We start from the raw sequence: 27,854 nt of genomic DNA on the forward strand, positions 1-27,854 counted from the left end.
GGATCAAATCCAGTCCTCCTGCATACAAAGCATTCACCTCTGCTCACTCAACTATCTCCTGGCCCTAATATTAGTTTGAAGATGACACCATTATCCTAGAGAAGATAAGGGACACAGAGACCTAGGTAGAAGCAGATGCAAGAGCTGGCACAATCAAGGACTAGACACTACCTTAAACAAAGGCAAACATTTAAATGGTAATGATTTTAAAATTGTAGTTGTAGGGAGCCAGAGAGATAGCCTGGAGGTAAGGCATTTGCCTTCCATGCAGAAGGATGGTGGTTCGAATCCCGGCATCCCATAGGGTCCCTAGTGCCTGCCAGGGGCAATTTCTGAGCATAGAGCCAGGAGGAACCCCTGAGCGCCGGGTGTGACCCAAAAACGAAAAACCAAAAAAAAAAAAAAATAAATTGTAGTTGTAATAAAATTACAATTAAAATTTTACAATTAAAATAAAATTAATTTTTAATTTTAAGTAAATTTAAATTGTGCAATTAAGATAACATTGTAATAATTTTAAAACAATGATTTTAGAATGTAGTAATTTTAGAATAAAATAATTTTGTTTTTTGTCTTAGGGGACCTTGAAGCACAGGAGAGGACATCCAGCATTTAGGTGACAAAAGTCTGAAGAGAAGGTAAAATGGAATTCTTTCATTTCAATGGGCACAAAATTGAAAGAAAAAAATCAACAAAATGACACCCACAGATAAAACTGATGCAAATTTTCAAAAATGACCCAGGCCCTCATTTATTTCTCAAGTTGTTAGGTGGCCTTTAGAGGGCATTTCTTAGAAAGGAACTACAAATATATAAAGAACACTGTGAAACTTTGATTTCTCTGGTCTTTTAATTACTCTCATCTAAATTCCCAAAATATCCAAAGCAATTAAGTGCTAATTACACTTTTTTTTAAAAAAAAAAAAACACTGATTTTGAGTCAGAGAACAAAACACATCTGAAACTAGTTAACATATACTTAAGAAACACAGGAAGGCATTAGGATGATCAAGACAAAGTTTGAGGTTATGTGTCTGTCATATTATTAAAAGGTTTCACATTTAAAAAATGTAGCTATTCCTAGAAATTTCTGCAAAATCTTACAGAAATCGTGCAAATTTATGACATCTGAAAGTTATCAGTGTGTGGCATTGTTTTCTTTAAAACTGGAGCTAGCCCTGGTAATTCTGGTGGGGGGAATGGTATGTGGTGGCAGTCATCCAACTCAGAGACTTCCACATGCTAGGCTGGTGCTCTCTCAAAGCCTAGATTCATTCAGAGCTTTAGAAAGGAGCATCACAGGGGCCGGACAGATAGCATGGAGGTAAGGCGTTTGCCTTTCATGCAGAAGGACGGTGGTTCAAATCCTGGCATCCCATATGGTCCCCTGAGCCTGCCAGGAGGGATTTCTGAGCGTAGAGCCAGGAGGAACCCTTGAGCGCCACTGGGTGTGACCCCAAAAAAAACCGAAAAACCAAAAGAAAAGAATAAAAAAAAAAGGAGCATCACAGAGGTTTCTAGCATGCTAAAATTTATTGTCCCATAATGAGAATTTTTGTTGAGAATTTTTGTCAAAGCCTATTACTGGGAGAAAGATAAAATGTGTATCAATACAAATTAAAACTATATAATCGCTCTTTTTACTAGTATTTTGTGTGTGTGTGATTTTCATCCCCAACAAACACTACTTCTTTCATTACATGAGCCATATATGAACTCAGTATCCCATAGCTCATATATATATGTACATATTTATATTTATATATATATATGTATATATATGAAATTTTTGGGCCATACTTGGTGGCACTCAGGGGTTACTCCTGGCTACGTGCTCAGAAATTGCTCCTGGCTCAAGGGACCATATGGGATGCTGGGGAACAAACCGTGGTCTGTCCTGGATCAGCCACGTGCAAGGCAAACACCCTACCGCTGGGCTATCGCTCAGGCCCCATTATTCCATATTTTTATGTTCATTAAGTTTCGTGGCCTTTTCGGTCCAATTTTACAATAGTAGTGTTTTAGTTAATGATGTTACTATGCCATGCAAACCATTTGCAAAAAATTAAAAGACGGGTAGTTAACAAGAAGACTGATGGTACAGAGACATGAAATCGTTAGAGAACCCAAAATTTCATTAGCTACATTAGTTTCAAACTCTTTCCCCCAAAGCTTCTTATCAGAGCCACTAATAAGGAATGCAACGGGCTGCTCTGACCTCCTCTCTGTTTATGTCTTTGGGGACAATATGAGTGGAAACTGAAGTGCTCTAAAGATGGGAAGCAAACAGGAGGTCACAAAGTCAGGGCAGAACAAAGTGAGGTTGGGTGGGCTGTCCTGGCCTGTTGGTGGCTTAGAAAGACAGAGAAAATGCATATAGACAGAAAAAAAAAAAAAAAGCATAGCTCTCCCAGGGCACGTGACACTGTGTCACTCTAGATTCTTTCAGTGTGATGCAATGGAAGGGGCATCCCTGCATGGGAGAGCGCAGAGGATAAAAGGCACCTTGTCGGAAGGGGATTTTATTTCCCTCGACCTTGCAGGCAAGGCCAGTTCACTCGAAACACAACTAGGCTACTGGATCACCACCAGCAGTTCTTTCAAATCCAAATATCCGAAGACTGGCTAGATGACAGCACTTTTCTGCTCTGGTTCAGATCACTTAAATCACTCTTGTCAGATCCTTTGGCAGGGTGAACTGCACTGGTCCTGGTACCAATTCAATATAGGGAGGAATGGAAGCAGTTCGGAGATACCAAAAAGATCTCTTTCAAACATACAGACAATGAAGGAGAAAATCAAACACTAACACTACAGATCTGAACCCCAGATGTCTTTTGATTTCCTGAGGCAAATAACGTGTTTTTCTGTTTGTTTGTTTGTTTTTTATTTTTGTCCCGAGTCTCATCCTGCATGGCACTGCCACCTACACTCACAGTGTGATTAAAGATGAGTGGCAAAAAATATCACCCCTCAATCACTGGCCACGGGAGAGGATAATGACCAGATGAACTGATCAGAGACCTTTCTGGGATTTGCTATGCAGCCAAAGAGAGTCCTCAACTTTTACCAACTTCTTTGGGATTTAGGAGCTGGAGAAATAGCACAGCAGCAGGGCATTTGCCTTGCAGGCAGCCAACTTGGGACAGACCCGGGTTCAATTTCTGGCGTCCCATATGGTCCCCCGAGCCTGCCAGGAGTGATTTTTGAGTGCAGATCTAGAAGTAAACCATGAGTGCTGTTGGATGTGACCCAAACCACCCCCCCACAAAAAAAGCCCATCCTTCTTTTGGATTTCAAACTCTAAAGAACAAGCAAACTACCAGAGGATTCTCTTTGCTATGAATAAATTCAACACTTAAAACATGGAACGCAAAAGGGAGAAAGGAGATAATAATTATATTTTGTCTTCTATATTTTCTACATACCAAAAGCAAACACCTCCTTGGATATTCCCAGATGTATTGCTAAACCTGTAAATATCCTCTCTTCTTTTTGCTTTTCTCTGCTCTCTCTGGCACCTTTCCCATTCCCACTACAGTGTGTGTGTGTGTGTGTGTGTGTGTGTGTGTGTGTGTGTGTGTGTGTGATATTTAGATGTCATTTAAATCATGTGTGTGATCTAGATGTCATTTAAACCATGAAAATTCTAACATATGACTCTTTCTTCAGAGAGAATGAGGACCCAAATCCCTCACATTACACTCCTCACATCATGCTGCTTTTCCTCTAAAAACAACTTTCAGATAGGTGAGAATTTAAATAGTTGATATATCTTAGAAAATACACAATCATCTCAGTTCCCTTCAGCCTCAATAATCATGTTTTACTTCTTGTCTCTCATTCTCTACCGCTGGCATTTGCATGCAAACATAATCGTAGAATTCTAAATCTCATCTGTTCCCATTGATTATTCTTTACCTCAAGTCATAATCTCCTGTTTGTCACATCACAATCACTTACCCAGCAGAGAGAGCACTATTGCTTCAGGAGGTGGATGAAGCAGTGGGAGCAGACCAACTCTTAGAAACAAAGATCCTAATTTCTCACAGCAAGGCATATCCTTCACTAATCCTATTTGGCATTATAGATTATATCCCTCTGGAACCCCACTGAGTATAAGAAGGGAAAAGCACGTTTGTAAAATAGTTTGATGTTATTAAAGCAAACAAAACAAGGAAGGGCAAGAGATTAAAAATAAAACAATGTCTATTTGACATGACTCAAAATAACTGTTTCTATGAGAGAACAATATTTAATTGAGAGAATAAAATTTCTCCAGAGCTTCCTTGCTTAAACCAAACTTAGCAGAACTTACACCAGATAATGGCTAAGACTAATAAAACTCCCTGTCCTTGAAATATGCCAATTTAAGGGGGATGAATTGCTTATTTTCAAACACTCATATAAGCACTTGCATATTTCCATATAACAGTATAAGTCATCTTGTTATCTACTTAATATTTTATCTGCTCCCTAATCTTTTGCCCAAAGTTATTCCCCCACCCTAAGAAAAATATGAAGATATAACAAAATATATGTCATTTATCACTTGCAATAAAAATTAAAATATATTTAGCATAGATGCTTCCTATTTTAATATTAAAATGAAATTAATCTTTTCAGAAGAGAATAATCACACTGCCCTTTGGGTCAATTTAAAGTTTATTGGTTATTTATTGTTCAAGAACAGTTCTTTGTACATCTAATGAGGGGACAGAAAACTTCACATCTGAGACTAAATGTTGATCAATGTTAATCTTAAGTGACCTATCCTTGGAAAGAGTTGCCAGGCAGATACCGTCTTTCCTTCATCCATTCTTTTATCCTCCCTCCCTTTCTCCTCCTCTCTATCTCTCCTGCCCTCTCTCCCTTCCTTCCACCCTTTCCTCCATCACTCCCTGTCTCATGCCCTTCTTTTGAATCTCCCTCCCTTCTTTCTTCTTTCCAGGGCTGTGCTCAGAATTTACTTCTGGCTCTGTTCCTAGGGATCACTCCTGGCTGAGACTCCAGGGGTACCTTTTGGGGTGCTGGTAATAGCATCATGCAAAACAAGCGCCCTGCCTACTATCTTCAGGCCACCTTTCTCTAGCTCCTTACGGTAGGCATAAGCTTTAAAGAGAGTTAATACATAAAAAACAAGAATACTTTCCCTTTTAAATACAGTTCAAATTATAAAGTGAGAGTTGGGGAGAGGGCAGCTTCAGAAAGGGGAAGATGGAAAAAGAAAAATTTTACTTTTATTTATTAAGAAGTAAGATAAAACAAGAATATCTACAATGTCTGCAACAAAATTCAAGGCATGCATATGTAAACAAGATCAGACTAGTGGACTATTACATACTAATGTTTTTCCATAGTTAGATTTAAAATGATGATCTATTTAAATTAATTTGGTAAGTACCTTAGGCCTATCTAATGAATCACTGTGGAAGGGTATTTATAAGGTAAAACAAAACCCCATAACAATATTTCATAGAAGGCCTTGAGTTTTCATATTTTAGCCATAAAGAAACATGCATTAATTCAGTACATTAAAAAACTTAAGATGCATGAAATAAATGATAAATTCCATCATATGCTGACAAGCTGATAAGGAACTGCTTCATTTAAAACAAAAGTCAGGTTTCACAAGGTCATATAACATCCTGTAACCCATTTACTTTTAATTTTAAAGATCAGTTATGGGGCAAAAGTGCCTTGCATTCAGCCAACCCAGGTTTGATCCCTGGCATTCTATGTGCTTCCATGATCCTCACCAGGACTGATCCCTGAGTGTAGGTCGAGTGGTAAATTCCAAGCATAGGCAGTATGACACACAAAACACAATATAAAGCCAAAAAAAAAAAATCAGTTAAGTATGATCTGTGAATGTATTTCAATAACAAATATACTTCTAGATTCTATAGCAATATAGAGGAGATGAGACTTATCCACAGAAGTTAAGGACCGAGAGTTAAGTTTCACCATGTAAACTCTTTGCAAGTACTTCTTTTAGGAGGTCTTCTGGTCCTCAGGAAGGAAGCAGAGAAGTTGGCAAAGGAAAACAATGGGGGCCGAACTAGAAATATAGTCAGCAAGTAGGGCACTGGCAGGTAGGGCACCTCCACACAGCTGATGCAAGTTCGATCCCTAGCATACCATATGGTCCTCCAAAGACCACCAGAAGTGACTCCTGGTGCAGGTGTGGCCAAAAACCAAAAATATAAGGGAAAAAAATGGGGCTAGGAGCTTCCTTACCTATTAACAGATAGAGAGAATATAGTTACCACAAGCAGTTGTGAGAATTGACTGCTTGGTGACTTATAATAATAAACAGATGTATTCACACCATACTGGCTCCTATCTGAAAATCTTTCTTTCTTTTTTTTTTTTTTTTTTTTCTTTCTTTTTCTTTTACTTTCCAAAAGGACTGGAAAGCACTCGCGGGACTCAAACCACCAGAGGTGGTTGGTTTCAAAGGAAAGCTTTGTGACAGCAAACTGAGCTAAGGCCAGTCCCTATCTGAGAATCAATGTGACCTCTATTAGAACCTCATTGTTTTGAGATATCTGATGGGTCATGATAGTTATTCGTCACAACTCTTTCTCAACTCATCCGTGTCCTGTTTTCACTTGACTCTTGAAAGGTGATGTCTATCCAATTTAGTTCCTTTTCATAGACAGCGTATTTTGATTGTGCTCATGTGAAAAAAAAAATCACCATTTTTTTACATACGAAAATTAACTTAGTGATTTGTAATACTTTAAATTTATTAACTTTCTTCAACTTTAGCTAAAGAATATTTATGATCTATCTATTTCCAAATTATCAACAGTCATTCCTCAAATACATCCAGCTACATTTTATAATTTATTCACAAAAATATTAGTCAAAAAATTGTATTCAGAACTGGCATCATTGCCTCTCTACAACTTGAGATAACACAATTCATTTGACTTTCCTTGGCCAATTCTTTGATTTTTTTGGAACAAAAATTCTATAAGGCAATGTTGAGGGTTTGTTTTGCCTAAATATATTATGAAGATTCTTAAATATTTACAAAAACCAGATGTATAGTAATACACTCTGTATAGAAATGACAAATAACCTTTACAAATTGCCACATTTAAAATGGAGAAGGAGAATTAATTCATTAAAGAGTGCTTTATGGTTTCCAAGATCAGTTATTATATGTATGCCCTTTGAGGCTTCTAATGCTTAAGAGATGTTGAAAGTAATAACATTCTACAATATGACTCAAATGCATCTCTATCTGGAAGTTTTAAAAAACATACTAAATCCATGATATGTGTCCAGCATAAAAATAATGCAAATTTACTATTTGGCTTTCAAATACCTGATTCTGGATCTGAGACCACATATGTAACATGGTGTTTTGTTTTGTTTTGTTTTTAGTAACTGCTCTTTTTAATATATAAAGTATTTTTACAGACACTATTTCTTTTGTTTCCTTCTTTCATGAAGCCTAAATTATAGTTAATATCTCATGACACCAAAAGTAATACTGCAACAGATATTAAAGCATTTTTAGCCACATTCTATAAAACATTAATTGTCAGCCTGTGCATGTGCTGTATATAGAGCAGGTTAGGTAACTGAGTTCCTGCTCAGTTCTAAATCAATACAAGATAACATGCATAGCATCCATCATCATTCACTCTTCCTTTAGTACATGATCACTGCAAGTGGAAGATTTGAAAAATATATATTTAAACACTTGTGGAGAGATACAGGCGAGAGAGGATGTAAGTAACACTTACCTAGAAAGGAAAGGTTCTCCTCGAGAAGCAAGCCTCGCAGCAGGACTTCGTGCTCATGACCGATGGCGCTGGGGAAGTTTCGTTAAGTAACAGAGATAGAATTATATCATCAGGAAAAAAAAATGGCCGTACCAGGTCTCCACTTTGAGAGGAAACGGAAAATGGATGTGATTAGGTAGCAACTGCTTCTACCTTTTGCTCACTTCTCTGAGCAATGAGTTTTTGTACACATCTACTCAGTCCTATGATTCAAGGGAAGTTTCTACAATGTTTTTTTTTTTTTTTATTGTGACCAAAGTGCATGACAAATCTTTCACTGCATCATTTATGGCACATAGTGACAATGAACGAGGGGCATTCCCACCACCAGTGCTGTCATCCCTCTGCCCCTGTTCCCAGTATGCATCCCATATCTCCCTCCTCTACCCGCCCAGAATGCTAGTGCAACTGGTCTCCACTTTACAGCTTGTTGTAGATTGAGCATCATTTCTACCGTCATTGGAGATAAAAAGAATAAGAAATAGGGGAGAAAAAAATTTGGTGACAACTACCAAAAAAAGAAAGAAGAGAAAGAGAGAAAAAAAAGAATGAAAGAAAAAAAAAAACGGACCCGGCAAATGCAATTTCTGAATGCAGAGCCAGGAGTAACCCCTGAGCACTAATGTGTGTGGCCCAACAACCAATCAATTAATCAATCAATACAGCTTTAAAAAAAATTGTTGATAGTTGGGTTTTGGTCATATGATGTTCAATGTTCCAACACCTATCTCTTCAGCAGTGTTCATCTCACACCAATTTCCCCAGCTACCCGCACTACTCCTCCTCCCCCTAAGCTGTCTTTATGGTGGACATTTTTTTCTTCTGTCTTTTTTTCCTTTTTTTCTTTTAGGCACTGTGATTTCTAAGACTATTACTGAATGGATGTGATGCATACTATTTGACTTCCTTTCAATTCCCAATTCTTTTTGTTTTTTAAGGATGCTCATTTTATTATTTTTATTTTTTGCACTATTTTAAAAATACAATTTCTTTAAGCACTTGGTTACAAACATGTTCGTAGTTGGATTTCTTCATAAAATTATAACCTCCCTTCTCCAGTGCAACTTTCTCTTCACCAATGCCCCATACTTCCCTTCTCCCCCACTACCTGCCTATCTTCAGGATAGACATTCTATTTCTCTCTCACACTATCATTATCATGGCAGTTGTTAATGTAGTTATTTCTCTAACTGCACTCACCCTCTATGTGGTAAGCTGTATATCATGGGCTGGTCCTTCCAGCTTCATCTCTATTGTTTTTGGATAGTATTACCATACTGTCTTTTAATTTCTTAAATCCCACAGACGAGTGAGACTATCCTATACCTATATTTCTCCCTCTGACTCATTTCACTCAGCATAATATCCTCCATCCATTCACGAATAGGCAAATTTCATGACTTCATTTTTCGTAACAGCTGCATAGTATTTCATTGTGTAGATGTCCTACAGTTCTTTAGCCACTCATCGGGCCTTTGGGTTGTTTCCAGATTCCGGCTATTGTAAATAGAGCTGCAGTGAACATAGGTGTTCAGAGGGAGGGCATTTTTGTATTGCATTTTTATGTTCCTAGGGTCTATCCCTAGGACTGGTATAGCTGGATCATATGGGAGCTCAATTTCCAGTTTTTTGAGAAACTGCCACATTGTTTTCCTTAAGGGCTGGATTAGATGACATTCCCACCAGCAATGAATGAGAGTTCCTTTCTCCTCACATCCCCGCCAGCACTGATTGTTCTGGTTCTTTGTGATGTGTGCCAGTCTCTGTGGCATGAGAAAGGAACTGTCATTCACTGCTCGTGAGAATGACGTCTAGTCCAGCTGTACAAGATCCTATGACTAACATGTTGGAAAGAGAATCTGAACAAGATCCCTGAAAGGGTTTAAAGAGAAGTACAGAGGTTAAAGTCCTAGCTTTGCTCTAGTTCAATCCTTGGATCTGTATGATTCCCCCAGTACTGCTGGGAGTACTCCAAGCACTAATGGATTTGGCCAAATTTTACACTACTCCTCTACCATCTAAGAAAAAAAAAATTCTAGAAAGCTTATGTTATGGTATTCATATAGCTTGCTCAAATGGACTAAAATTGATTGTACAATAACAATTAATACTAGTCAATATTTCTTTGGGAGGGGGCATACCCAAATGTGCTCAGAGGCTACTCTTGGTTCTACAGTCTGGAGTAACACCTTAGAATGCCTCAGGTACCAAATGCAGTGCCAGGAATTGAACCAGAGTCAGCCAAATTCCAGGCAAGTGCCTTAACCCCTATACTCCCTAGCGAACTTGTATTTTACTTACCAGGTATTAAACTTCTGTGCTACAGGATTTGCAACACTATATTAATTAATCTTTAGGGCAACTAAAAAAATAACTTTGACTCTGAGTCTCACTTTAGTGGTAAGAAAAATTTCAGGAAGTTTTTCTCAGGAAGACTGAAACATTCGCTAAGATTTTCAACAGGTAAAATGGACAAAATCTAAAATGAAGCATTATCTTTGTGTAAAATTTACTCCAAAACTGTTTGATAATAGTTAGCCAAATCACTACCTTTACTCTCCATTTCACATAATGTCAATCTAGATTTTCACTCCCTGATCATGTATTAGATATACAAATATAATATATATACAAATAATATGTATACACTATATATTCTATATTATATACAAATATTATATATACAAATGTGATCATGTATTACATGAATTCAATTGGAATAAAATAAGACATTCTTCGGGGGGAAATTGCTTGAGCAATGATTCTGACCAATATTAACGTGCTCAGGTAAAGGTGACTCTAGCTAAAGCAGAAATACAGAAATGCGGCAGTTGACATTCCCTCTCAGAGCCATTCCTAAGTAATCAGCAATGTATTTTTTTTCCTTCTGTCCCCTTACCCCCCCCCCATTCCCAATGATGCTGCCAGCTACTGCTTATTTAATTTCTTAACAGAAACAAATCACAAAATGGCACACATTTGCAGAGTCCACTGAAGACATTTGATGAATATCTCTCAGTGCTCTCTCATTACGAGGACATCCCGCATTTTAGAACTAAATTATTTACTTCTATTCCACATAAATGTGCTTTCACTTTTATTGCTGTAAATTATTTACATCTAAAATGTTGAATCATGAAACTGAGGTTACTGGTAGTACAGAAACGAAACCCACAGCATTTTAAGCTTCCTGCATCATAATCTTTCCTTGTTTCTCTCTTTTAGCCTTTGTCTAATAGCTGCGACCTAAAGTCACACTTTAGAAAGGTTGAGGGGGCAGTTTTCTCATGCCCTTTGTGTCAGTGAATATAACCTGTGGGCAGGAAAGGTGTGGATGAGCATGAAAATATAGGAAAGAATAGATAGCAAAAGAGTAAAAAGCACAATGACGATTTCAATATTCTGTGCTTTTGGTGGCATTGCATCATTAAATTTATAATATGATACTTAATTTTACTTTACAAAAATTCTACGTGTTCCATTCTTAATGGAAAAAAAGAAGGTTTGCGCCTATTCTCTGAATGTGTGCTTTCTACTTACAAAATGCTACAATTTACAGAGCATTAGGAAAGGCTCACGTTACAGAACTTTCAGAATGATCAACAAATACGTATTTTCACTCACATAGAAAACTTGATTCTTTTAAACAGAAAATAAAATAATTTCTGTTGATTAGTTTGCATATATTGACACCAATATATTTACATTACATGAAACTGCTATTATCCGAAAGCAAAGATAAAACTGGTTCTCTGTAAACTTCTCAGTGTTTCGTTTTGCAAGGCCACAGCCATCACCAACTTGAAATTCTGACAATATGTATTTTGAAAATATACTTCTTGATTTATACTTTGCCTGAGATGAAATCATATTTATAATGTGAGGCCTAAAAGTTAAAACTCAGAAAGCAGTGGTTTTTACTGGCAACAGGCATAACAATAGCACAATTACAATCTAGTCAGTGAAAACAACAAATAGACATTCAGTTATTGTTATCAATTAAAATCATGTGCCACATTAAATTCTACAGGCTGTAATACAGTCAGAAAGAGGAAGTGACTGATGGTAAAAAAAAAAGTAAGGAAAATATTCCAAATGGAATTTATAATGCTCTCTAAGCAGTAACACAGACTTTTGTCTATAATAATACCTATTATTGATGTATGGTAGTGACCATGGACAGAACTTGTAAATAACTTTACAAGCCATTTTCTTTGCCAGCAATACAGCCATCTAGTTTCCCGTAAGCATCTCAACTATTACTGAAAAATAGCCTCTTGGCATTTACAAAGCAGTTGACTTCATACTTTAGTCCATGCATATATAATTAGATAGTTATATTTAAAATCAATATGCAATCCTTCAAAGACATTATTATGCTTTTAAAACCTTAACTTTAAATTGATTTTTAACTATTTTATGTGCTTAAAAATTAACATGCAATTCCACCCCAGATACTCTGAGATGGTGTGAGTTGTTATTGAATGTGCTAAACTTTATTACTGAAGTGACATGAGGTTGGCACTCCTTCAATTTCTAATACTACCATTAATTTTGCACTGAATATTTTTATTTAACATTGATTTCATAGAAAGGCTATGATTTTATTCATTTTACCTAGATTCGAGTAAGGGACTTGAGGTATACATGTTTATTTTAAATATGGATAGCTGTAGCAATATTATATATCTATTGAAACATTATATTTCAAAGGTTAACCTCATAAAAATGAGCTCGTTCTTTTTCATCCCCCAATTCTCCCCCCCCAACCTTTTACTTGGTTACAGTCAGAAATACTTTGAGGGTATTCCTAGCTTTGTACTCTGTGGTACCAAAGATTAAACCCAGGCCTCCTGTAGGCAAAGCAAGCACCCAGAACATTGAGCTATTTTTCTAGCTCTGACGCTAAAAATGAATTTCTAAATGGTCTGTTCAGTTTAGTCGTACCTTTAATTTGCTTAACTGTTTGTTGTAGGGCCACACACAGCGGCACTCAGGGGATACTCCCATCTTCTTGACTGAGAGTCTCTCCTGGTGGTGCTGGGTTGGCCACTCAGTGTTGGGAATCAATCTTGGGAATTCAGCAGGCAAAGCACATACTTAAGGCTTATAACTTGAGCCCGTAAAAATAAGCTTATTTATTTAAAAAATTATGGCCTTTATGAAACCACATGGCAGGCATGTACTTTTTTTTTGTTTGTTTTTTGGGGCCACACCCGTTTGATGCTCAGGGGTTACTCCTGGCTAAGCACTCAGAAATCACCCCTGGCTTGAGGGGACCATATGGGACGCCAGGGGATAGAACCGCCGGTCCTTCCTTGGCTAGTGCTTGCAAGGTAGACACCTTGCCTCTAGCGCCACCTCGCAGGCCCCAAGGCATGTACTTCTGACTAATGGCTGGTGAAAGATCTCACTGGAAAGATCCTCGACTGATGGTTACAAATCACAACTAGGGACTACAATGCTAAAAAGTCTATGCCAGCCAGAAAGACTATGATTTACTAAAGACAATGTGATAGTTGAGATCAGACAGATACAATTTTCATCAAAAAGATAGTAATAAGGCCAGAGAGACAGTACGGAGCTCATGTGCAGCTGAACCCAGTTCAAATCTCCAGCGCCACAGACAGAACCCTGAACACCACCAGGTGTCACTTCTAAACTCAGAGCCAGGAAGAGACCTGGGGTAACACCAGGTGTGGCCCCCAAACAAAACAAACAAACAGAAGTTACTCTTGAAGTACTTTTTAAATATTTACTTTTTAAGTAGCACTGTAGTCAAACACTAAAAAGTTTCATGCTGTCACAGAACTGCTGAAAGTATTGATCATGAAACTTGACTTCATGAAGAACTTAATGCCCAATCAAGTTGTTTTCAGCAGCAAGTGCTTCCTCTTTAGTAATTTCAACGTCTTTAATGAAGTTGGTGTCTGTTTTCACAGCCTTAAGTTCAGTCCAGAGGGAAAACTCAGCAACGCTGCTCTAAAAATGTTTATAGGGATCCAAATGCACATCATCTTGCAATCAGCGTTTAAACACCCAGTATCTACTGCCCTTTAAAATGTGGGGGTTCCTGGTGGCATTTTTACCATATATCCTTTATTTCCAGGCTCAAAATGTATTCTATTAAACACAAGTAAATCTGGCTCCTTTGAAAGAGAACTTAGTGATTTTTTTGAAATGCTCACCACAATGGCTAGATACATTCCAAGACAGTATGCTTCCTGTCTAATGAGTCTGTACTTTTAAACTCATTGAGAATCCAGCAATTTAAAGTAACATGTGAACCTACAACTGCTGAACTGACATCTTCCCTATTTGATTTTTCTTAAGCTGCAGCGAAGAATGGTCTGCAGTGACCCTCCAGCTGATGGAATGTAAAGTAGAAAATATGAAATGTGTTTTGTGAAGCAGAACTTTTATGTCAGGTTAAAGTTAGACACATCTCCTCCAGTGAGCCTCAGCTCGTCAATTGTGCACCTAAAATTTTATGGGGAAGGATACTGTTTGATGCAGTCCACCAGCGGGCCATAACAGCAGTCGTTCACAATGCACTGCAAACAAGAGAAGGGGTCTGGGTGGGGTAACTGCAAAAACGACTATTCATCAATATCTATAAGCAGTGATTACTTTGGTTAAAGGATGCAAAAGCTCTCTGAAGCATTTCAGATTAAATCAGAGCAAACAAAAATTGCATGCTTTTAATTCACTACGGGCAAGTGATTAAAAAGTGAATTGCTCTTCTCACAAATACTGTATCGCCATTTACAGTGCACCCTGACCTCAGTGATAGTTTATGATGACAGTAATTAAATGAGGTTGAAAATCCTTTACTCTTCTAGGCAGATAACAGCATTGCCACTGAAAACAGACAGCTGTGATTAATACCTGATAGACCTGATTTGCGAGAACTCCATCTGGAATCTGAGAAGGGTCCCGTAGCATACTATTTATAACAGACTTGGAGGCTGCAGAAGAGAAGAGATGAACTGTTAGCAGAGAGTCAACAGACTTTTGGTGTAACACCAGGAGTGACATATACCTACAGACACACAAACTCGGAAAGCGAAAACATTCATGATACTAACCATGTTCTTTCCTTTTTTAAATCTAAAGGAAACTTTTAATGAGATCATTTGCCAAGTCTATAAGCTACACTGCCAGATTTGAAGATGACCTAATTTTTCCAAGGTAAATTAGCAAGCACAGACCTAAAGCATATGTCTCTGTGCAGATAAATTAGCTTTGAAGAAAAAAAAAACCCTTGGGGGAAAAACAACAACAACAATCAGAAAAGAAAATATTTACCCTTTTCAGGTGAAAGTTTTATAATCAAGCATATGTACATGGAATGTTTAGTGAAAGCAGGTCAAATTCAAGGATTTAAATGATCTCTATGGAAAGAGATAAGAAAGCACTTCTGGGGCCCAGAGATAGAACAGCGGCGTTTGCCTTGCAAGCAGCCGATCCAGAACCTAAGGTGGTTGGTTCAAATCCCGATGTCCCATAGGGTCCCCCATGCCTGCTAGGAGCTATTTCTGAGCAGACAGCCAGGAGTAACCCCTGAGCAATGCCAGGTGTGGCCCAAAAACCAAAAAAAAAAAAAAAAAAAAAAAAGGCACTTCTGTTTTGTTTTTGAGTTACAGCCAAATGCTGCTCGGGGCTTACTCCTGGCTCTGTATTCACAGCAACGTGCATGGGACTATACGTGGTATCGGGGATCAAAGCTGGATCAGCAGCATGTGAGGCAAGTTTTCTACCCATTGTAGTATCACTCTTGGTCCCACGTCTCTAAATTCCAACTTCCTAAAATAATTCTCATTCAACTGCCACACAGTGTTATGTTCATTTCCCAGAGAAAGCAGTCGGTCAAACTGACAACTGAGAAAAGTTCAAGTTAAACGTACCGTTGGAGAAAACAGTCACCATGTCTGTCTACATTCGGCCAGCTCCGTAAACTCACTCTATTCAGATTCTGGGTGCCGCAAATGGTGGTGCTCAGGGGTTCCTCCTGGCTCTGTGTTCAGAAATCGCTCCTGGCAGGTTTGGGGGACCACATGGGATGCTGGGGATTGAACCCGGGTGCGTCCCGGGTCGTCCATGAGCAAGGTAAAGGCGCTGCCGCTACGCTATAACTCAGGCCCCATCTAGTCTTCCAAAAGATGTATACCAAATCATGAAAATTCATGACGGACACTGGCCAAACAGCGTAATGTGGGTCATCTTGAAAGGAGAGGGTAGGCTGTTTCCCTACCCTGCAAAAGCCAGGTTAGCTGCACCCAGGTGGCATCTCAACTGGCACCTCGCCAATGGCCCTACTTGGATACTTATCTCTGCAGACACTCATCTGACCAGAACTCCAGATTTGCCACTATTTGGGGCTAACATCACAAGGACTTTTCCAGAATGCTGACGGGCACCCTCCTCCTCCCCCATTCTCTGACTTCCAAAAGCCCTGGAATCCAAATACATCCCACAAAAGTGACAGGAGCAGTAACAGTGTTTGAAATTCCTGTACCACACGGTCCAATTTTTTATTACTGCCATCTCTGTAGGAACACATTGATTTAGATACCAATGTGCATCTGATGCCACCTAAAGTTAATAAAGAAAAGAAATAATGGCACGATCAACTAGCAATAAGAGTTTATTAAAACTTCTGACAATGACTTAATGACCTCCTTTGGAGATACAATAATTTTCACAAATTTTCATGTTGCTGTACTTTTTTCTTTCTCCTATTTTTTTTTTAATTTCTCTGTGTATTTTTTTCTTTTTAATAATTTTTCTCCCACTTAACTGGCAACAAATGTATTGTGAACAACTATGTAATATGGCCTTTAAATAATTTGTACATTAAAGGAAATAGATGGATTAATAGACAGGCAGATAAGACTTTTTTTTTCAATATATGCATGGATATGGAGAATACTATGTTGAGCAAAGTGAGTGGAGAGGGTTAGAATGATCTCACTCATTTTTGGGATATAAGGAAAAGATAGTATGAAAATAATATCAAAGATCATAGAGATAAGGGTCAGGAAGACCAGTCCATGCTATGAAGCTTCCCACAATGGTGGGAAAGTACAATTATGGCAGAGAAGGGACCACTATGACAACAGTAGTTGGAAATGACCTCTTTGGATAAGAAATGGGTGTTGAAAGGAGATCAAGTAATAGGCACAATACTTCTCAATAATAATAATAATAATAATAATGCAAACCACAGGGTATAAAAGGGGGGAAAGAAGTAAAAGGGGTAGGAAGGCAGTGGGGGAGGGAAACTAGGGGCATTGATTGTGGGTAATGTACATTGGTGAAGGGTGTTTTACATTGCATGACTGAAATTCAATCATGAATAACTTCATATCTGTTAAAATAACTATTATTAACAACCTTGTATCCATGATGTTTAGATAAAGTAATTGATTATCAGAAAATATTTTAAAAAATATGCATGGCACATCCAACCACAAATTAGACTGGCCTTATACAAGTGAACTACTATAGTAGAAGCTCTGGGAGAATTTGGAAAAAGATGCTATACCAAATTGTAATCTTTGAGAAATGCAGTAGGGGGCCAGACCGATAGCACAGTGGGTAGGGAGTTTGCGTTGCACGCAGCTGGCCCGGACCAACCAGGTTTGATCCCTGGCATCCCATATGGTCCCCCTGAGGCTGCCAGGGGTGAATTCTGGGTGCAGAGCCAAGAGTAACTCCTAAGCTCTCTCGGGTGTAAGCCTAAAAGCCCAAAAAAGGGAACAGAAACGAAGTAGGAGATCCTGGCCTTCGTGTTTATTCGATGGGAACATGAAAGCAAAAGGGGCTAGATCTCCTTTCACTCTGCAAGAGAGAAAATCAAGCTCTTATTGAAACTAAATCAGATGGTCCCCTGGGATTAATTCAGTCAAGTTCTCCAGAAGAATCATTCCTAAATATTTAGCAAAATGGTTTAGTGTCAGCCTTTACATGCACAAAACAAAACAAATGTTTGATAATTATCTAGCTAACACAACACACATCTCCAACAGTCAGGTTCTGAGATTATTTTGGCCCTTATTTTTTATTAATAATATATAATTTTTATTTTGATCATAGTGGCTTACATACTGTTGACAATAATATTATAGGTACATGCTAACTTAATATCAGGGGAATTCCCATCACCGAATTGTTCTCCCTACACCTCAGTTCCCATCATACCTCCCATATCTTCCTCCCTCACCCCCCCCCGGGGCTGCGAGAATACATGGCCTCCTTTGTGCCTAACTTGCTACTTAGTGGTCTTACACCTGTTTGGTCTTGGTAGCTCCCTTATTTCCTCCTGTCACTGGGAGGCGGGACTAGATAGATAAAGTTACATGGTTTTGTTTGAAGAAGAGAAAAGTAATAAACTGGGGTAAAAATCAAATACGCCGAAAATGGGTGACAGATAGGATAAATGTTAGTAAATACTGTGAAAAGAGACAAGGAAATTATATCTTTCTCACGTTAGCATCGTACCGAATTCAAAAAGAAAAAAGGCACAATCATGACAAGTATTACTTCTTCTAAGGCACATTCCTGTTCTTTTCCAGCAACATTTATATGTGTAATAACCATCTGGAAACAGGTATTTGCACTGAAAGTGGGGAGGCTATATTTGGATCCCCCAAAAAGAACATCATCGTGGGATACAGCCAGCCATACAGCTACATCTAACTGGAACGTGGGCTAGAATGGAGCTTCTCTGAGGTAGAAAATGATAGTATGACCTGAGCTGATTCCCTTAAAAGATTCTGTGAGTCTCCACAGAAAATGTCCACGACAGGTATTTTAAAAGGCTGGTATCTATATAAAGTTTGAGTCATAGTAAGAACCCATTTAGGGGCCAGAGTGATAGGACAGTGGGTAGGGTGTTTGTCTTGCATGTGGCCAACCCAGGCTCAACTTCTGGCATCCCATAGGATCACCTGAGCCTGCCAGGACTAATTTATGAGTGCAGAGCCAGGAGTAACCCCTGAGCTTGACCCAAAAACCAAAAAAAAAAAAAAAAAAAAAAGAGGCTTAAGCATTTTATTGTTAGAAACTTAAATGGAACTCTATTTAATTTCAGAAAGAAATTGCCAGATAAATGGTACAAACATTGGGATATTTTAGTGTGAAAGAATAGATTATTGCTACAAGAGACTTAAACAGAATGTATTATACATAGTAAACTCACTGAGTTTTCTGTTTTATTTTGAGACTGGTGGAAGTTACCACAGATTTGCTATCATGTACATATCCCAAAGCATACAGATTGTCACTGAACAGGGGGACAGAACGCCACCACCCAGATCAGGGTCTGTAACTGGGCAATCTTAGGAGAGTTGAGAAGAGAGATCTCAGGAAACTGTCTTTCCTGGAAGTTGCCCCTGATCCAGTTAACTTACTTCTCTGCAATTTGCACGTGGGTAGGAAATCTTTGTTCTCTTTATCTTTCATTAATCCTGTTTTCCCCAAACTCATAATATTTATTCAAAATTTTTTCTAGCTACTCCTACCACAGTGTAAAATACCAGGATTTCAGATTTTTACCAGGCATATAAAAATTAGGAAATTAAAAAAATTAGGAAATTATGAGAACTCAGAATTAGATATGCAATAATAGAAGATACTATAAAAATACAAAAAAAAAAAAAAAAAAAACAATAAATGGTACCTCTTATGAGTATGCTCCAGAAGACAGGAAGTAATGTGTAAAAACTTGGACTAAGGGCTAATGCTTAAATAACAATGATAATTTTCTAAACTGTGTACTGTTTCAACCATGAAGTGGTAGAAGCCTAAAATAATAAACATCCTTATATTCACCACTGCTTTTAATTACTGGCTATATTGCTAAATTTACATTCTATACTTTAATGTTAATCTATGTACTCTTTAAAACTATTGGTGTGTAAGTGGCTGGTTTAACTTTCAAAAAAAGTTTTATTTGTTTTCTTAATGCTATCCCATTTCTTCCAAATTAATATATCACAATTACTTCTACTTTGAATTTGCTCTAGTAGTCCTTTACTAAAATTTAAATATATTTTCAAAAATATTTTTTTTTTTTTTTAGTCTTTTTTATTTTTTATTTTTTTTTTTTAATTTTTTTTTTATTTAAACACCTTGATTACATACATGATTGTGTTTGGGTTTCAGTCATAAAAGGAACACCACCCATCACCAGTGCAACATTCCCATCACCCAAGTCCCAAATCACCCTCCTCCCCACCCAACCCCCGCCTGTACCCTAAACAGGCTCTACATTTCCCTCATACATTCTCAATATTAGGACAGTTCAAAATGTAGTTATTTCTCTAACTAAACTCATCACTCTTTGTGGTGAGCTTCCTGAGGTGAGCTGGAACTTCCAGCTCTTTTCTCTTTTGTGTCTGAAAATTATTATTACAAGGGTGTCTTTCATTTTTCTTAAAACCCATAGATGAGTGAGACCATTCTGCGTTTTTCTCTCTCTCTCTGACTTATTTCACTCAGCATAATAGATTCCATGTACATCCATGTATAGGAAAATTTCATGACTTCATCTCTCCTGACAGCTGCATAATATTCCATTGTGTATATGTACCACAGTTTCTTTAGCCATTCATCTGTTGAAGGGCATCTTGGTTGTTTCCAGAGTCTTGCTATGGTAAATAGAGCTGCAATGAATATAGGTGTAAGGAAGGGGTTTTTGTATTGTATTTTTGTGTTCCTAGGGTATATTCCTAGGAGTGGTATAGCTGGATCGTATGGGAGCTCGATTTCCAGTTTTTGGAGGAATCTCCATATCGCTTTCCATAAAGGTTGAACTAGACAGCATTCCCACCAGCAGTGGATAAGAGTTCCTTTCTCTCCACATCCCCGCCAACACTGTTTATTCTCATTCTTTGTGATGTGTGCCATTCTCTGGGGTGTGAGGTGGTATCTCATCGTTGTTTTGATTTGCATCTCCCTGATGATTAGTGATGTGGAACATTTTTTCATGTGTCTTTTGGCCATGCGTATTTCTTCTTTGTCAAAGTGTCTGTTCATTTCTTCTCCCCATTTTTTGATGGGGTTAGATGTTTTTTTCTTGTAAAGTTCTGTCAGTGCCTTGTATATTTTGGAGATTAGCCCCTTATCTGATGGGTATTGGGTGAATAGTTTCTCCCACTCAGTGGGTGGCTCTTGTATCCTGGGCACTATTTCCTTTGAGGTGCAGAAGCTTCTCAGCTTAATATATTCCCATCTGTTAATCTCTGCTTTCACTTGCTTGGAGAGTGCAGTTTCCTCCTTGAAGATGCCTGTAATGTCCTGTAGTGTTTTGCCTATGTGCTGTTCTATATATCTTATGGTTTTGGGGCTGATATCGAGGTCTTTAATCCATTTGGATTTTACCTTTGTACATGATGTTAGCTGGGGGTCTAAGTTTAATTTTTTGCAAGTGGCTATCCAATTGTGCCAACACCACTTGTTGAAGAGGCTTTCCCTGCTCCATTTAGGATTTCCTGCTCCTTTATCAAAAATTAGATGGTTGTATCTCTGGGGAACATTTTCTGAGTATTCAAGCCTATTCCACTGATCTGAGGACCTATCCTTATTCCAATACCATGCTGTTTTGATAACTGTTGCTTTGTAGTACAGTTTAAAGTTGGGAAAAGTAATTCCTCCCATATTCTTTTTCCCAATGATTGCTTTAGCTATTCGAGGGTGTTTATTGTTCCAAATGAATTTCAAAAGTGTCTGATCCACTTCTTTGAAGAATGTCATGGGTATCTTTAGAGGGATGGCATTAAATCTGTATAATGCCTTGGGGAGTATTGACATTTTGATGATGTTAATCCTGCCAATCCATGAGCAGGGTATGTGTTTCCATTTCCGTGTGTCCTCTCTTATTTCTTGGAGCAGAGTTTTATAGTTTTCTTTGTATAGGTCCTTCACATATTTAGTCAAGTTGATTCCAAGATATTTGAGTTTGTGTGGTACTATTGTGAATGGGGTTGTTTTCTTAATGTCCATTTCTTCTTTATTACTGTTGGTGTATAGAAAGGCCATTGATTTTTGTGTGTTAATTTTGTAGCCTGCCACCTTGCTATATGAGTCTATTGTTTCTAGAAGCTTTTTGATAGAGTCTTTAGGGTTTTCTAAGTAGAGTATCATGTCATCTGCAAACAGTGAGAGCTTGACTTCTTCCTTTCCTATCTGGATTCCCTTGATATCCTTTTCTTGCCTAATCGCTATAGCAAGTACTTCCAGTGCTATGTTGAATAGGAGTGGTGAGAGAGGACAGCCTTGTCTTGTGCCAGAATTTAGAGGGAAGGCTTTCAGTTTTTCTCCATTGAGGATAATATTTGCCACTGGCTTGTGGTAGATGGCCTTCACTATATTGAGAAAGGTTCCCTCCATTCCCATCTTGCTGAGAGTTTTGATCAAGAATGGGTGTTGGACCTTATCAAATGCTTTCTCTGCATCTATTGATATGATCATGTGGTTTTTATTTTTCTTGTTATTGATGTTGTGTATTATGTTGATAGATTTACGGATGTTAAACCAGCCTTGCATTCCTGGGATGAAACCTACTTGATCGTAGTGGATGATCTTCTTAATGAGGCATTGAATCCTATTTGCCAGGATTTTGTTGAGGATCTTTGCATCTGCATTCATCAGTGATATTGGTCTGTAATTTTCTTTTTTGGTAGCGTCTCTGTCTGGTTTAGGTATCAAGGTGATGTTGGCTTCATAAAAGCTATTTGGAAGTGTTTCTGTTTGTTCAATTTCATGAAAGAGTCTTGCCAAGATTGGCAGTAGTTCCTCTTGGAAAGTTTGATAGAATTCATTAGTGAATCCATCTGGACCTGGGCTTTTGTTTTTCGGCAGACATTTGATTACTGTTTTAATTTCATCAATGGTGATGGGGGTGTTTAGATATGCTACATCCTCTTCCTTCAACCGTGGAAGATTATAAGAGTCCAAGAATTTATCCATTTCTTCCAGGTTCTCATTTTTAGTGGCGTAGAGTTTTTCAAAGTAGTTTCTGATTACCCTTTGAATCTCTGTCATATCAGTAGTGATCTCTCCTTTTTCATTCCTGATACGAGTTATCAAGTTTCTCTCTCTCTCTTTCTTTGTTAGGTTTGCCAGTGGTCTATCAATCTTGTTTATTTTTTCAAAGAACCAACTTCTGCTTTCGTTGATCTTTCGGATTGTTTTTTGAGTTTCCACTTCGTTGATTTCTGCTCTCAGCTTTGTTATTTCCTTCTGTCTTTCTGTTCTTGGGTCCTTTTGTTGAGCATTTTCTAGTTCTATTAGCTGTGTCATTAAGCTACTCAGGTAAGCTCCTTCTTCCTTCCTGATGTGTGCTTGCAAAGCTATAAATTTTCCTCTCAGTACTGCTTTTGCTGTGTCCCATAAGTTCTGAGAGTTTGTGTCTTTATTGTCATTTGTTTCCAGGAACCTTTTTATTTCCTCCTTGATTTCATCTCGGACCCACTGGTTATTGAGCATGAGGCTGTTTAACTTCCAGGTGTTAAAGTGTTTCTTCTGAGTCCCTTTGGAGTTCACAAATAATTTCAGAGCCTTGTGGTCAGCGAAGGTAGTCTGCAAAATTTCTATCCTCTTGATCTTATGGAGGTATGTTTTATGTGCCAGCATGTAGTCTATCCTGGAGAATGTCCCATGTACATTGGAGAAGAATGTGTATCCAGGTTTCTGGGGATGGAGTGTCCTATATATATCCACTAGGCCTCTTTCTTCCATTTCTCTCCTCAGGTCTAGTATATTCTTGTTGGGTTTCAGTCTGGTTGACCTGTCCAGTGTTGACAAAGCCGTGTTAAGGTCCCCCACAATTATTGTGTTGTTGTTGATATTATTTTTCAGATTTGTCAACAGTTGTATTAAATATTTTGCTGGCCCCTCATTCGGTGCATATATGTTTAGGAGAGTGAATTCTTCCTGCTCTACGTACCCCTTGATTAATATAAAATGTCCGTCTTTGTCCCTTACAACCTTCCTGAGTATAAAGTTTGCATTATCTGATATTAGTATGGCCACTCCAGCTTTTTTATGGGTGTTGTTTGCTTGGATAACTTTTCTCCAGCCTTTTATTTTGAGTCTATGTTTGTTCTGACTATTCAGGTGCGTTTCTTGTAGGCAGCAGAAGGTTGGATTGAGTTTTTTGATCCATTTAGCCACTCTGTGTCTCTTAACTGGTGCATTTAGTCCATTGACGTTGAGAGAAAGAATTGTCCTGGGATTTAACGCCATCTTTATTTCAAAATTTGGTGTGTCTTTTGGGTAGTCTTGTCTTAGATTAGGTCTTTCAGTTTTTCTCTTAAGACTGGTTTTGTGTCTGTGAAGTTTCTGAGCTGTTTTTTGTCTGTGAAACCATGTATTCTTCCATCAAGCCGGAAAGTGAGTTTTGCTGGGTATAGTATTCTGGGTGAAGCATTCATTTCATTCAGTCTTGTCACAATATCCCACCACTGCTTTCTGGCATTGAGCGTTTCTGGTGACAGGTCTGCTGTAAATCTCAGGGAAGCTTGCTTGAACATGATTTCCCCTTTTGATCTTGCTGTTTTCAGAATTCTGTCTCTATCTGTGGGATTTGTCATTGTGACTAGGATGTGTCTTGGGGTGGTTTTTCTGGGGTCTCTTTTGGTTGGTACTCTTCGGGCATGCAGGATTTGATCACATATATTCTTTAGCTCTGGAAGTTTCTCTTTAATGATGTTCTTGACCATTGATTCTTCCTGGAAATTTTCTTCCTGGGTCTCTGGGACTCCAATGATTCTTAAGTTGTTTCTGTTGATCTTATCATAGACTTCTATTTTCGTCTGTTCCCATTCTTTGACTAATTTTTCCATTGTCTGCTCATTTGCTTTAAGTTTTTTGTCCAATCTCTCCTGCTGTATGGAATTGTTATGTATCTCATCTTCCACAGCACCAAGTCTATTCTCAGCTTCTGATACCCTGTCCCAGAGCTTATCCATTTTGTCATTCACTTCGTTTACTGAGTTTTTCAGGCCTGTTAGTTGACATGTTATTTCAGTTTGGAGTTTTGTCATTTCTGCCTTCATATTTTCTTGGTTCTTATTAGTGTTCTGTTCAACTCGATCCATGGTTTCTTGGAGTCTGTTGAGCACCTTCCATATTGCTAGTCTAAAGTCCTTATCTGAGAGGTTGATTAGTTGTTCAGTCATTATCTGGTCCTCAGAATTGTCATCTTCATTCTCTATGTCTGATGCTGGCCTGCGCTGTTTCCCCATTGTCACATTTGTATTGTGGGTTTTTCTACGTGTTGTAGTGGTATTCATTGTCTATATGATGTAGGCAGCACACTCCTCTGGCTCCTCCCTTTCTGGATGGGCTGACTTGCCTCTAAGGGAGGGGAGTCCTCCGTGGATGAAGCCTCACACTGGGTCAAATCTTAGGCCCGAGCATGTAACAGAGAAGACAGTCCAGAGAGAAATGTTTGCTTCTGTGATATAGCGCCGTTCTTAGTGTGATTTTTCCTTCTTGTTGCAATGGAGTTCTTTCCTTAGAAAGAGTGCACGGCCGCGTAGCGAAGCGGAGCGGCCGTGCTCCTCTGAGCCTCTTTTTGCCCCACTCGCAAGAGTTTCACGCAAGAGGACAGTAGACAGACATAGACAGGTCACACTCACAGTCTTTCACAGCTGAGCCCCACTGGGCCGGTGTACTTTCGCGGATTTTCCCCGCCTGGTGTCACACACAGGGAGCCAGCTTTTGCAAAGGATAGCCGGTTTTTATGCTCTGAAGTCCCTCCCTGAAAATGGCGTCTGGGCGAGCGAGGTTTCTGGAGGCTCTTTTTGCCCCACTCGCAAGAGTTTCACGCAAGAGGACAGTAGACAGACATAGACAGGTCACACTCACAGTCTTTCACAGCTGAGCCCCACTGGGCCGGTGTACTTTCGCGGATTTTCCCCGCCTGGTGTCACACACAGGGAGCCAGCTTTTGCAAAGGATAGCCGGTTTTTATGCTCTGAAGTCCCTCCCTGAAAATGGCGTCTGGGCGAGCGAGGTTTCTGGAGGCTCTTTTTGCCCCACTCGCAAGAGTTTCACGCAAGAGGACAGTAGACAGACATAGACAGGTCACACTCACAGTCTTTCACAGCTGAGCCCCACTGGGCCGGTGTACTTTCGCGGATTTTCCCCGCCTGGTGTCACACACAGGGAGCCAGCTTTTGCAAAGGATAGCCGGTTTTTATGCTCTGAAGTCCCTCCCTGAAAATGGCGTCTGGGCGAGCGAGGTTTCTGGAGGCTCTTTTTGCCCCACTCGCAAGAGTTTCACGCAAGAGGACAGTAGACAGACATAGACAGGTCACACTCACAGTCTTTCACAGCTGAGCCCCACTGGGCCGGTGTACTTTCGCGGATTTTCCCCGCCTGGTGTCACACACAGGGAGCCAGCTTTTGCAAAGGATAGCCGGCTTTTATGCTCTGAAGTCCCTCCCTGAAAATGGCGTCTGGGCAAGCGAGGTTTCTGGAGGCTCTTTTTGCCCCACTCGCAAGAGTTTCACGCAAGAGGACAGTAGACAGACATAGACAGGTCACACTCACAGTCTTTCACAGCTGAGCCCCACTGGGCCGGTGTACTTTCGCGGATTTTCCCCGCCTGGTCTCAAAAATATTTTTATAGATTTTAAACTATAATATTTTCTCTAACTTATGCTTTAGCTACTTGCCAATTTTGTTATAATTTTTATAATGCTTCCATTATTTTGTCTTTGGTACATGATTAAAAACACTTCAATTCTAGTTTGATTAACTGACATAAGTGTGTGATGCCCATAAATTTTAGGGTATATGACTTCTTCATGATTTATGTGATAAATTTTAAGATATACTTCACACTAGTAAGAGCACCACAAATCAAAAAGAACAAAAGCAATCAGTGTTGGTGAATATGTGGTGAGAAGCGAGAGACCCTCATACATTGCAGATGGGCATGTAAACTGATTCAACCATTTTGGAAGATAATATGGACAGTTTTTAAAGAGCGAAAATTGAGCTTCTATGTAATCTAACACTATGACTTCTGGGCATCTATTCCAATGGCCCAAACCTCCATAAAGAATAGACATTTGTTTTCCTATATTCATTGCAGCACTATTCATAATAGTGAAATTTGGAAACAATGCAGTGCCCAAGAACAGGTAATTGAATAAAAAACACTAGGTTAAATATGCACAATGGAATACTAACCCTTAGCTTAAGAAAGGCAAAAAAATGAATTACTGCTATGTGGATGAATCTGGAAGTATATGCTAAGAGAAGTTAGTCACAGGTAGAGAGACAGAATGATCTTTCTCAGATGTGAGATATAAAGAAACACTGTGGAGGAATAAACAAATGTCCAAAGGAAACAGACCATAAGATAAATATAAGTAGATCATGGTCTATATACGGGTGCTTACCAAGATGGATATTGGACGTCAGGTGGTAGACAGTATAGGGGGCACTGAGATAGCCAATGGTTGGGATAAATGGAAACTTTGGTAAGGGTGGTGTTGTAACACTATATCCATGAAACCCTACCATTAATAATATTGTAAAAAATTGTGCCTAAAATAAAAAAAAGAATATATATATATAAATAAATAACAGGCTTGCTAATATCCAATTTGAAACCTGTTTTTAAAGAGGTGCAAGTGACTTGTCAGAGACAATTAGAACTTATTTCTACTATTCTGTTAGATATTCTCATTCCTTCTCCTTTTTTTCTCATTTCTAACTTCTAGTTGATTCAGTTTTCTAGAGACCTCTTTTCTATCTTTATTCACCTGGAAGCAACAGTTTATATCAATTTTTTGTATTATCTCAAACTGACCACAGTCTCAATCAGTGATTTCAGTGGTTTCCTCTAATCCAAGTTTTTGCTTTCCAAGTTGTGATTAACCCAGGATCAATTATGGAGCAACAGTATAACAAGGTCAATATTACAAAGAGTTAAAATACTTTGACAAAGACAAAGAAAGAACATTCACGTTTTTTTATTATTAAATATAGCTATAATTATTCTATTTATTATTATTATTTTAAATATCA

The 27,854-nt window shown here is 38.5% G+C and overlaps 1 protein-coding gene across 2 annotated transcripts in view; it reads right to left on the reverse strand.

Moving 5' to 3' along the window:
* CDIN1 (CDAN1 interacting nuclease 1) overlaps window positions 1-27,854 on the reverse strand; it is a 244,569-nt gene that overhangs the window by 114,171 nt on the left and 102,544 nt on the right. For both annotated transcript variants that reach the window (XM_049790041.1, XM_049790040.1), the window contains 3 exons: window positions 14,691-14,770; window positions 14,307-14,356; window positions 7,764-7,831 (listed from right to left, as the gene is read on the reverse strand). In XM_049790041.1, coding sequence (XP_049645998.1) covers window positions 7,764-7,831; window positions 14,307-14,356; window positions 14,691-14,770 — 198 coding nt within the window. The remainder of the gene's footprint in view (window positions 1-7,763; window positions 7,832-14,306; window positions 14,357-14,690; window positions 14,771-27,854) is intronic.

Source organism: Suncus etruscus, chromosome 16 (genome assembly GCF_024139225.1).
Source record: "Suncus etruscus isolate mSunEtr1 chromosome 16, mSunEtr1.pri.cur, whole genome shotgun sequence".
NCBI lineage: Eukaryota > Metazoa > Chordata > Mammalia > Eulipotyphla > Soricidae > Suncus > Suncus etruscus.